Source organism: Pleurodeles waltl, chromosome 5 (genome assembly GCF_031143425.1).
Source record: "Pleurodeles waltl isolate 20211129_DDA chromosome 5, aPleWal1.hap1.20221129, whole genome shotgun sequence".
In the NCBI taxonomy this organism is placed as follows: Eukaryota; Metazoa; Chordata; class Amphibia; order Caudata; family Salamandridae; genus Pleurodeles; species Pleurodeles waltl.
In genome coordinates this window covers 1,249,713,054-1,249,726,356 of record NC_090444.1, presented here as the reverse complement: position 1 = coordinate 1,249,726,356, position 13,303 = coordinate 1,249,713,054, and the positions used below count along the sequence as shown (strand labels likewise).

General features: G+C 47.4%; 1 protein-coding gene across 1 annotated transcript in view; it reads right to left on the bottom strand.

Annotated features, from left to right (window-relative positions):
- Window positions 1-13,303, bottom strand: part of PM20D2 (peptidase M20 domain containing 2) — a 148,248-nt gene that overhangs the window by 131,513 nt on the left and 3,432 nt on the right. The window contains exon 2 of the mRNA XM_069235485.1: window positions 432-580. Coding sequence (XP_069091586.1) covers window positions 432-580 — 149 coding nt within the window. The remainder of the gene's footprint in view (window positions 1-431; window positions 581-13,303) is intronic.

Here is a 13,303-nt window from a genome sequence, read left to right as displayed (position 1 = left end):
GGCCTCGAGAAATATCCTTATGAGAACATTATACAGTCAAACCATCTCTACAGTCAAACCATCTCGTTTAAAGATGACAATTATTTTTAAGACGACCAAGAAACAAAAAAAAACACCATTGGATGGAAAAGATCAAAGCACATTCTGTATTAAATGAAATTTAAAAAACTAAATAAAAATGAAACTGTTATGTTCAAACATTATGTACATTACATTAGTTGTTTTGATGTAGTTGCTTTTGAATGCTTTAGTCTAAAAACATGATAAAATCTAAATAATTCACATAAAATCTCAAATCTCTTATAATGGCCTAGTCTCTCTTTCAAACATAGTTGGTACACCTAAAGTGAAATGAATGAAGACACCATTCCTTTCTCCAGTAACATCCCTTGGCACCTTGTATTCAAACTCCCTCCGCTAAGAAGACTTACTCGCCTGCAGCACAATCCGGCAAAAACGCAGCATCTTCTTGGGATGGATGTGCCATGAAGACAACATCCATTTCTTGAAATGCTCCTGCTTCTAGGAGATCAATCTTTCCTCCTCCATCTTCTTCAGCCGGTGTTCCTAAAACTAATACCTAGAAAAGGAAAATGGCAGTAGTTAGATGCCGGATCATCTGTTAAGTCAACGCACTACAAGGTCAGCAAAAACAAAATGCCCAACAGTGTATCACACAGAGTTAATAACAGAGCTGGAAAGGGGGCATGGCAAGCAAGATGTCTGGCGGGACGTGCTTCCAGTGAGCTCCCGTCATCCCAGCCTGATCCTTATACAATCCTGGGGAGCCTGGGACATTAGGTACCCCCCCCCAAGACCCCTCCCACCAGCAAGGGAAGGTGTCTTAATCATAGTGGCATATCGTAACCCCGTTTCGGGAGTTACAGGATCTCCGATTCCGGCAGGGCAGGGAAGTACGACTCGGGCTGCGTGGAGTGCGGCCGGGCTGAGCAAGAGGGAGGCCTTGGCTCGACCATCCCCTGCAGACTTTCTGCCCTCTCTGGGCTCTGTGCTGGCGGTCGAACGTCCCCTGGAGGTCGCATTGCGGGCCCGTGGGCCCTCTGATGTGCATGGCCCTACCGCCGGTGCGACCACGAAGTTTCGGAGCGGCCCGCTGTGTGCGAGCGGAGGGTCCCGGCTCACAAGATCACGCATTGGTGGATGGCCTGGTTCAGGGCCCGGGGGCCAGCGCTACCAGACAGTGAGGAGTAGAGGCCCAGATGAGCGGCGGCGGACCAGTGGAGTTTGGGCTGCAGTGAAGCAGCTGGAGTGCGGACAAGTGGATCAAGGTGCAGCCCGGAGAGGGAAGACCGAGGCTCCTCACTTGGAGAGCTGGCGTGAGTGAGCTTGGGCCTAGCGGGAGCTGACTGCTTGGAGGCGGGCCCCACTTTGGGTCAGTCACAGTGGTGATATCGCCTATTTTTCTGACTAATGGCGAGAGAGGGTGGCACCGGCAAACAGCCGCAGCACAGGGGAACACTATGGAGCAGTACACCACACCAGTGCCTCTGCCACAGCACCAGACTCATGTAGGGGGGCCTGGGGATGTTCTGGGCACACCCGTTACTGTGGAGGAACCATCGCAAGCTGAGCTTCTAGCAGCTATATAGGGTTCCAGGGTGACCCTTGAGGGGAAGATAGAGATGGTGGCGGTGTAAATGAACCTCCTCCGAGCAGACCTCCAAAAAGTCTCTAATAAGGTCAAAGTGGCAGAGGAGTCCATTGCGGATTTGTAGACGGAGGTAGGTTCTCTAGGAAAACAAATGGTGCAGGTCACTTCCACATTCGGGCTACTGGAGGCGAGACTGGAGGACTCAGAGGGCAGGTCCCGTCCGTTTGCTTGGGTTTCCGGAACGTGCGGAGAGTGCCACGGTGGAAGGCTTTGTGGAGTGCTGGATCAGAGATGTTCTGCAGCCTGTTGGGCTGTCCAAGGTGTTTGTGGTGAAGCATGCTCACAGGGCCCTGGCCTCCGAGGGCTATCATTGCATGTCTTTTGAATTATAAAGGTAGAGACTGTATCAGACGGGCGGCCCATGAAACTGACAAGGCTGTCTTTGACAATTGCAAAATTTCCATTTATCCTGACTATACGAACAAGGTTCAGACCTCTAGAAAGGGGTTTCTGGAGGTGAAGGCCAAGATCCATGCCATGAACATTTGATATTTGTTATTGTATCCAGCACGCTTGAAGGTGCTCTCTAGGGGCAAGTCCCACTTTTTGGAAAGCCCGGAGGAGGTCTGGAGATGGCTGGCGATGTGGGATAAAGTTACTCCTGGTAGATCTGGGCGGACTGGCTTGGTGGCTCATCGTGATTCTGGTGTGGTTGGCTCAGATTGGAGGAACCGCGGGGGCCAGATGGAGGGCACTGCGGAACAGGGTGTAGATGCTGACAATAGAATTGAGATCCAACAGGATGGTACAATGGCGGTGGTTGGTCCTGGACTGGCTGCAGGACTGAGTGCAGTACTCGATCAGGAAGTGAAGAGGATCCCTGTGGACACTTGATTTTACTGCCCTTACTTGGACGCTGCTGTCGTGCTTCCTTCTGGGGGGCCTGGGTTTGGGCAGGAGGCACCTGCACTGTTGAATTTCCATTGTACGAAGTGGGGGGCAATTTGCTTATTGGATTATGATTGGGTAGGTGTTCGGGCACAAAGTATAATTGCATATGGGGAAGGGGGCGGTTACTCCACTGTAGTGGTAGAGCCCAGTAACTTGGGTGTTGGGGATTAGGCTGTTGTCCTCGAAGCACTTACACAAATGGATCCACAGTATGTTTTGATGTGTCTGTTTTACTGTTTATCCGGGGTGAGCAATGGGGTATTGGTTTTATCTGGTTAGGTCAGGTTTGCATGTGTTTGATGCTCACAACAGCAGTGAATGTATTTATGTGGGATGTGAAATAAGTACTCATCTTGCCTTCTCTTGGAGGGAGGGTGGTAGGGGGTTGAGGACTAGGGGGCGGAAGATACAAAGCCTTGGTATGGGTCGACAGATTCATGTGCTGACATGGAATGTCAGGGGGCTGAAAAGTTACACTACACGCTACATGTGCACTCTTTTCTGAGGCACCATAAGGTTCATATAGCCTGTCTCCAGGAAACGCATATGACGGAGGAGGAATGACAAAAACTAGCCAAGAAATGGCGGGGTCAGATGTTCTCCTCATCCTTTTCCTCTTATGCAAGAGGTGTGACAATATGGGTTGCGCCCAGCGTCCCATTTACCCACGTTTACAGTGAAGCGGATGTAGAAGGGAGATATGTCCTCATACAGGGCACATTAGATGGGGCGCCCCTCATTATTCTTAACACTTATGTACCCAATACAGATGATCATTCCTTCAATGGTAATATACCTGAGTTTCTGGGGGATGGGGTAGATGCACCTGTTATATGGGTTGGAGATTACAATCGCATCTTGGATGGCGAGAAAGATCGTTATCTGTCCAAATTGGGTACTAAACCGTTGACGAGATCTCACGTAGAGGTTATGCGCAATTTAGGGCTGTGGGATGGGTGGAGGGAACTACACCCGGAGAGTATGGAGTATCCCTGTCATTCTAAGATGCATAATACGCATAGTCGGCTGGACCGTTTCCTTCTGGGTGGACTGAACTGCTCACAGGTGTTGGATATTAAACATCTGGGGAGGTTTCTGTCTGATCATGCACCAGTGTTAATACAGTTGCAATGGGGATCCGATTTGAGGAGGCCCGGAAGTGTGGTGTATTGACGGACACCATGCGCCAGAGCATCGTGTGTTTAATGCTTAAACCTGGGGAGGGGGGATCCGGGTGACCCCTCCTCTTATCACCCGCTTACCATGCTGAATAGTGATGTTAAGATCCTGTGTAAGATACTGGCTACTCGGCTACGTGGAGTGATTCGGAGTTTGGTGCATGATGATCAATGTGGTTTTATTCCTGGCCGTAGTACGACTTATAACCTACGTCGCTTTGCACATGTGTTGCATGAAACTATGGATGCGGAAGACGAATTGGTGCTAGCGTCATTGGACCTGGAGAAGGCCTTTGACACAGTGGAGTGGGGCTACCTCCTGGCTGGCAGTGCTGCGGAGAATAGGGTTTGGGCCACAATTTTGTGCGTGGGTTCGACTACTGTATACTGCACCTTCCGCGCGTGTTCAGGTAGGAGGGGAGCTCTCGGAATCCTGGGCGACTGGCATGGGAACCAGGCAGGGATGTTCACTTTCGCCGCTTCTTTTTGCCTTAGCGGTGAAACCACTGGCGATCTGGCTCCGCGAGGAATTGGTAACTTGGGGCATTCGGGTGGGAGAGATTACCCACCCTGTCTCCCTATACGATGATGATGCATTGCTATATCTGCGAGAGCCAAGTGTTTCGGTGCCTCTGTTGTTGCGGTTGTTGGAGGCTTTTGGGGCTGTGTCTAGTCTCCAGATGAATAGGAAGCAGTCACTTCTTTAGCCTTTAGGGTCTCTCTGTGGTGCTCCTCAGGACGATTTACCGGGGGTGGGGCTCAGGTGGGAGTTTGAAAGTTTTAGATATTTGGGTATCTGTGTCACTCACACCATGGCGGCGCATGTAAAATATAATGTAGAATGAATGGTGATTGGCCTTGAGCGCTCGGTATCGTTTTGGAATAGGCTGCCTCTTTTAGTGATGGGGAGGGCGGCAGTGGCTAAGATGGTGTTCTTGTCACTGTGTTTTTACCTGGTTCAGAATTCTTTGTTTCTGTTGGCTGCTCAGTTCTTTAATCGCCTAGACAGTTTGTTGATCTCACTGGTGTGGGCTGGGCATCGTAGTAGGGTGGCATTATCAACACTACAGAGGGAAATGGAAGAGGGAGGATTGGCAGTTCCTAATATTAGACATTATTATTACGCGGCGCACCTACAACATGCTGCAAAGTGGTTGACTGAGTCGGACAATTGGGAGAAGAGACTGTTTGCAGGAATGCTGGGTGGGGATGCGTTGGCGCATGTACTGATGTCAGGTGGCCGGTCTGAGTCTGTTGTCCCTATCTAGTCAGAACTACTGCTTGGATATGGGAGCAAGCGGTTAAGAAAGTGATTTGATGTGCCCTGTTTGATAGGGAATTAAAGATATGGCACTTAGCCCCCTTTAGGGACATGGATAACCCAATGTCAATGGATGGCTGAAGAATGGGAGGATGTTTAGTGGCGGGAGACTTATAACCGAATGGGGAGTTTATCTCCTTTCAGGAAGCACGGAACACGTTCGGGTTGGGTCCTGGTCAATTCCTGCAGTATTCCAAAATGGAGAGCGTGGTTTGGGAGATCTGGTGTGGTTTTACCAGTGCCCTCCCCCGGCATCGAAGGTGTTGAGTGGGCTAATAAATTGGGGTGAGGAGGCTCACTTAATCACTCGGTTTTATAAAGCTCTTCAGGGGGATCAACCAGGTGCGATAATTGTTGTGCGTAGGGCTTGGGAGCGTGGACTGGAGGATCCCATAGAGGTCACAGACTGGGCTGTGGCGCTGTCGCTAGTGCACACGGTGTCATGTAATAACAGGTTAAAACATTTGCATTTCAATTTTGTGCACCGTACATATATTACACCTGATCGTCTTAATATGATTCACCCAACAAGAGGGGATGGGTGTTCCAGATGTGGTGCATTAATCGCCTCCTTTCTGCACTTGGCTTGGTCCTGTAGGATGGTGCACTGATGTTGGCGGGAGGTGGTTGGGAGAGTAGAGGTGGTAACAGGATTGGGGCTTGAAGTAAAGCCTTTGACATACTGTTTAGGTGTAGTGCAGAGACCACAGGGTAGAATTATCCCATATAGACTTACACAACTAGCACTTGTATTGGCTAAGTGTAGGGTGGCCATAGGCTGGATGAGTGCACGGAGCCCATCCATTCCTTGCTGGATCCCAGATTTAATGGAATGGGGTGCTGCTGAAAAACAATATATGCGGATAACATGAATAGAGGAGGGGGGACTAACGGATTTGATTGCATGGGGGACACTACTGGAACGTTTTACTGATGTGGAAAAGTCAAGCTCTGAGTGGAACACTGATGATGATGGCTGATTAATGGAACCTTATTTTGGTCATAATGGTGACAACCAACTGTGGTGAGGCTGTTACTCTGGTACTCATGATATATGAAAGGACTGGTTACATGAGGATCTTCTCTGGGAGGGAGGGCTAAAGAGGACTACTGCTGCAGTGGTTGCTGTTGATTCACATTTCTGACTATGTTTACTCTGTCCCCCAGAAAAGAGACAAAAAGATATTGTGATGCCTCGCATTGATATGCACTGCATTGTGTTTTTGTTGGTTCTATCTTCTAAACTCAATAAAACAGAGTTATAAAAAAAACAAAAAATAACAGAGCTGGATTAGAAGGCCTTCTGTGTTCTCGCAAATGGCCTCATTAACATGATGGGCATGTTGTCAATGTCACTTCAAATCCTGCTTGGCACACTGTCACAATTTTAGCTCCCCAGTTGTTTCCATCTCATTAATAAAAAAATGTGTTCGTGACAACGAAGTTTCATTCATAATTTCTTTAGAATGTATTGCTGACAAATGTTTACTGGGACATTGTACATTCGTGCTGGCCTAAAACAGAGGAGAGGTAATTTCCTTGAAAGCTTCTATTCCCTGAACAATTATTGTCACACTGTGAGGAAACCTTGTGATGACATAAAGTGCAAAATAGGTATACCAACATATCATTACCTATTGGAAATCAGCAAGCATCGTCACATCAAATCCCGCTATCGGTAACCAAAATTTAAATAAACCAGCAGAATTTGTCCGTACTTAAAACAGAACTGGCATCCGAAAACACATTTAACTTGATTTCCGAATCGAAACCTAGGCTCATGTTGTGTATTCACAAAACATGGGATCTACTCACAGATCCATCATGGTCTAAAATGACTTACGAACAAATCCGTTCAGGAGCGGGGAATGGGCGTTAGAGTGTAGGAATACCTTGCAAAGTGGATACACATCCATAAACTTCCAGGGTTGTGGGTTTTCATAAACTTGTGCAAAACACATTTCAACTCAGGATACGGTCTGTGATTTGACCCTTTCAAAGGTAGTAGTACATTTATCCAGGATGTGAATGAAGGCACGCCTCGAAAATTGGTCGTGGTATAGTGAAAAGTATATATCCATAAGCAAGCAAAAGAAAATAAACATCTGCATAAAAAGAAATGAATAAGCTGGCAAGGCCAAATGCACTTCGTTGACATTTACACGTGACAATGTGAATGTGTAGCATCCATACTGATGCACCTGTAACAGTACATAAGAAAAAAAATACTATCTTTACTCCAAATGTAAGAGTAAACACACAGGTGAAAATAAATATTTTTTTCGGAAGAATCGAGTATATGCTTAAAAGTATGAACCTGTATATTGCCCCAATGACAAAACGTGCTAAAATTTTAAATGAATGGAAAAAGTCCCTATCTCGGTTTGGCTTCACAGTGCAGCAAAAGGTATGCGTATGGTATCTAATATAAATAGAACGTTTAAGTTAGCTCTTTCAGACACAGCCTGAAGACACCGTCAATCTCATCTTGGCTCGCCCAAGCTGGGGATACTTCTCTCACCGTAATGCGATTGGCTATCTGGTGTCATTTAGCGGCCTAAGGAGATCCTCAGTTTCCTTTTATGAGAGGGTTTTACATTTGAAAATGACATTCAAGCATCACGCGTTTTGTTATACTCAGTTCATCATGAACTCTATCCACTCCGGCGCCCCTTCGGACCCCTGCCCGCACTTCATCTTTAACAAAGCCGACAACATCATCGCCCCGCACCTCCAGACCGTCATCAACTCTTCTTTTTCTTCTGCTACCTTCCCCGAATGCTGGAAACACGCCGAAGTCAACGCCCTACTAAAGAAACCTACGGCTGACCCGAGCGACCTGAAAAACTTCCGCCCCATCTCCCTTCTGCCTTTCCCAGCCAAAGTATTAGAGAAGACCGTCAACAAACAGCTGACCACCTTCCTGGAAGACAACAACCTGCTCGACCCCTCACAGACCGGATTCCGAACCAACCACAGCACTGAAACCGCCCTCATCTCAGTCACAGACGACATCAGAACCCTGATGGACAACGGTGAAACAGTCGCCCTCATTCTTCTTGACCTCTCGGCTGCCTTTGACACCGTCTGTCACCGTACCCTAATCACCCGCCTCCGCTCCACCGGGATCCAAGACCAGGCCCTGGACTGGATCGCCTCCTTCCTCGTAAACCGCTCCCAAAGAGTCTACCTCCCTCCGTTTCGCTCAGAACCCACTGAGATCATCTGCGGCGTACCTCAAGGCTCATCACTCAGCCCGACACTCTTCAATGTCTACATGAGCCCCCTCGCTAACATCGTACGCAAGCACGACATCATCATCACCTCCTACGCCGACGACACCCAACTTATACTCTCCCTCACCAAGGACCCCGCCAGCGCCAAGACCAACCTACAAGAGGGTATGAAGGACGTCGCAGATTGGATGAGGCTCAGCCGCCTAAAGCTGAACTCTGAAAAAACTGAAGTCCTCATCCTCGGCAACACCCCGTCCGCCTGGGACGACTCCTGGTGGCCCACGGCCCTCGGCACCGCACCGACCCCCGCAGACCACGCCCGCAACCTCGGCTTCATCTTGGACCCCCTTCTCACCATGACCAAGCAAGTCAACGCCGTGTCCTCCGCCTGCTTCCTCACCCTCCGCATGCTCCGCAAGATCTTCCGCTGGATCCCCGCCGACACCAGAAAAACCGTGACCCACGCCCTCGTCACGAGCCGCCTGGACTACGGCAACACCCTCTACGCTGGGACCACCGCCAAACTCCAAAATCGCCTGCAACGCATTCAAAACGCCTCAGCCCGCCTCATCCTCGACGTACCCCGCAACAGCCACATCTCCGCACACCTGAGACACCTGCATTGGCTCCCAGTCAGCAAAAGGATCACCTTCCGACTTCTCACCCACGCACACAAAGCCCTCCACGACAAGGGACCGGAATACCTCAACAGACGGCTCAACTTCTACGTCCCCACCCGCCCCCTCCGCTCCTCTGGCCTCGCACTCGCCGCCGTCCCTCGCATCCGACGCTCTACGGCGGGTGGGAGATCTTTCTCCTTCCTGGCGGCCAAGACCTGGAACTCCCTCCCCACCAGCCTCAGGACCACCCAGGACCACTCCGCTTTCCGGAGACTCCTAAAGACCTGGCTGTTCGAGCAGCGATAACCACCCCCTTTGTCCCTAGCGCCTTGCGACCCGCACGGGTGAGTAGCGCGCTTTATAAATGCTAATGATTTGATTTGATTTATCTTTCACACAGGTATTCTCTGCACAAACAGATCATTTTTTAAGTGTTATTTGACTAAAGCAGGACTTCTTTTATTAATTTGTCAGGACTGGAGTTAGATGCAGGTGCCACCTCTGCCCTCTCTAGCGGCTTCACTGTCACTTGCCACTCTGTCTGTTCTCCTCTCGCTGCGTCCTTTCAGCCTGTTCGTGGACTACCTGTGCAGAGAATGTGGCACAGACATAAACACAGCAGCGACAACAGTCTCAGTGTGTGGGTGGATGTTGTCCAGCAGCCCCACTACCGTGCTCTGCCTGCCTTGTGTTCCTCGGTTGACAGGCCTTTCCGAAGTCAGTAAGAGAGAACTGTATTCAGAATTACGCGCCTGGCATAATGGATTTGTAAATCTTGTTTGAGATCTTCTGTACAGTGCTCGGGATTTTTATAGAAGCATGTTAGTAACTTTGCATGCACTGTTTTTAAAAACACATACAGATCAGTTTCGATTGTGTGGTTTTATGCTCAATAAACGTGTGCAGTGGTAATGTTTTAGAAACACCGTCGCTGACGACACAGGGTGATCCGAGTTTTGTCTAAAGGAAATCTGAATCTACCATTCATCTCAAATGCCTCAAACTATTAATTGGCATCTTGGTGGCTGAAATACACACGTTTACCATGACTAGAAATACAAGTCACCCATTAATTCTTTTTCCTGACCCCACAAGGTCCTAACAAAGAAAGAAGGGGGGGAGGGGCGTACAACAAGTTTTGCTGTGAAAAAAAAACTTGCAGAGAATCCGGACTAGATAGGGAAAAAAGTAAAAGTGAAAAAATAAAAAAATAAACCTTAAAAAATGGTACCCTAAGGGAAGACAATGCCCTTTTGAGTGATCACGCCCATTTTTTTGCTAGACTTTGTTGCTTGTTTTTTGACTCTACACCCTGGGACACTGCTGTCCTGTGCCCAGTGTATGTGCTCTGAACCTTAAACATATGTCAAACTGGCTCTAGTCCTGATGTGAATATTTAGCTTAGCCTATAAGTCCCATGTATATGATACAAAAGTGTGTGCATGGCCTTCAAGTTAAATGTCACTAGTAGACTGTACCACACATCAAGCTGCCACCACTAAAGTGACAGTGACAACTATGTTTTCAGGCCTGCCCCTGCAGTCTGGGTAGGTAGTTTTAAAATTGCTCATTCGACTTGGCGAAACAAAACTTTTGCCAGACCTAAACAGTCTGTTTTAATACTTATAAGTCACCCCTAAAGTAGGCCCTGCATGCCCATAGAAAGGGTGCACAGTATTTAAAATGTACAACATGCGCAGTTACATTTTACACCTCTTAATTCCTCCTCTATGTCTTCCTAAAGGGTGTCACAAGGGCTACATAGTCCGTATGCTGCTTGGCACCAGCCACCTCTGTTACTACAAGCCCTATACACACCGATTGGTGATGACCAACTTATCAGCTCTCTCACAGGGGGTTTGGCGGCACAGATACACACCATATGGAGTCCCTTGAAGGGACACCTGAGAGGCAGAGTTTGTCCGTCCAGTTCATGATAAGGAGTGGAATAAAGTAATGCACATCCTGGAAAAGTATTACAAAATGCCCGGCTTACACTTATCCAGTTTTATATACTGCACTGGGCACACACCCTCCCCACCGTGGATCTCCCAGATATTTCCTAGAGCCCTCGACCGTTAGCCAACCTTCTTCGTACACTAGACTGACGATTCATGCATTTTGATGCTTGTAAACATGTCAGCAGGAGATGACACAGTAAATCATTCCATTGTTCTGGACATTCGGAGGGGATTAAAGAGTACCTAGTGCACTGTTCTAAAATGGTTCTTATCATATCTGTAAGAAGAGAGGGTGAAAATACACATTTTTAAACTCTTTTGAACATCTCTATGCTCATCAAGAAGGACCCCAAGGCTCTTTTCAATCACCAACACTCTTCAACTTAACTCTTAGCCATACCACTCTGGAACTCAAAAATGTGATCCCATTACTACAATGTTCATACTCCACTCTACAAGAAAGTATCAACCAATGACATCTTATCTCTACTGCAAACCCTGGAGAAAATTCAATTGTGGATGTTCACTTTTAAAAAAATGAACCACCACAAAACATTTTTAAAAGCTGTTTACCAATACCTCACAGAAATGGCTCTATCCCAGTTCAACAATGGCTCAATATCTTTTTTGCAAGTGTGCAAAATTAGTTGTTTTTCTACTAGGCAAACACTCCAACCTGCAATTTTACATAAACAAACTTGCCAAAGGAGTCCAGTTTCTACTGAAGCTGCAGAAATTCATCAACCACCTAATATGGCCAGCTGACTTAAAATAAGTCACCCAAGTTCTTGCACTTTCAAGACTGGACTATTACAACTCCCTTCTAAGGGGATTTCCAAAATCTACCTGGGTCCTCTCAAGGCAACTCTTCATGTAATGGCCATGGAGTGAAGAAATACCATCATAGTACTCCTCCCGTAGTCATCTTCAAACAGCTATCAAAGCAAGTAGCCAGATTAATCTGGCCTGCCTCATCTGCAAGGCTTACCATGGTGGAATCAGAAAATATTTGGCCTGCAAAATACCCATCTCAGACGGCCAGGGATAAATGGGAATCTCAGGCATTCTTTTACTGTAAACCCCAACATCCAGGAAATAAAAAACTTTTAAAGTTGCATCAGAGTATTGGAACTTCCTATCATACATTAATCAGAAACCTTCCCTACACTAAGTCTTTCATAAGGGAACTAAAGACCCTATTGTTCAAACACCACTACTCCATTTAAGGATATTCTCTTGGAATGTGTAAGGGTTGGTTCATAACAAACGTTTTCACTATAAATATTGTCCTGCGATCCATAACCCCCAAGCCTCCACCACTATTTCCTTATGTTTATGCTGCCTCAGCCATCTGCTTACTCGGATTACTTTGATTAAGAGTGGTGTCACTTTAGTTCTGTATAACACGCACAGTGCTCTGACATCCTGTCTGGCCGGATTCCTGCCATATAAAAGAGCTTAACCTTTTTTTTTTACAAAACACACATGCACGATAAAAAGGGTGTAATTACTCCTTATGTTTGGAACCCTGCCACTTGCCACAAGGCTGGGTAAAAAAAAAAGGGTCATGTCTCCCCCATAAAAATACAGCACTTGTTAGAAATTAGGTTTCTGGTTTGCTAGGGTATGCACTCAAGCCAGACAGAACCTACCACTCTAGTCAGGGCAAGCCCTGCTCACCCCCTTGATAGCTTGGCACGCGCAGTCAGGCTTATCTCAGAGGCAGTGTGTAAAGCGTTTGCTCAACACACACAGCCTAGTGCACAACAAATACACCACAAAGAAAATTACACAAGTTATATCAAAATAAACTGTATTGCATAAAACATCCTTAGACCAAAAAGGAAATAAATCAGTAATACCCTACTAAGCAAGCAGAGGTCAGATCATCATCAGTATGAATGCAGGTGCCAGAAACATTCCCAGACTGCATGCCATATAAAACGCTGTCACTGAACAAGCAGTCCCATCACAGCCCACTAAAGGGTTACCTTGGCCGGGCAGGGCCTAACACCACACACTATAGTGAATATAGACAGGATAAAAATGCAGTCAATGGTCATTGAACATACAGGGTTCATCATTACATCACCATATACCCATCGCTATCCACAGCCTCACTGAAATCCAGGGCTACTGCGCTCCTACAATAGGTAATATGGTAAACCTTATCCTCCGCATGGATGGAGCCTCAGTTGAGGTCTTCATCCCGTCCCACTACGTACCAAACACAGGCCCCCAGGCACAAGTAGGGCGCAAACACATAGGGAGGCACACCTCCAGTAGGGAAGGATAGGGAAACCCTCCTTGGTTTCCCTGGTGCAAGATCTCCAAGAGGGGGAGTGTGCATCAAGTGGAGCTGTCACTCTTCCCCAGATGTGGATTGGAGTCAGGCTGCAAAGCACTAGAGTTATAAGCACAGAG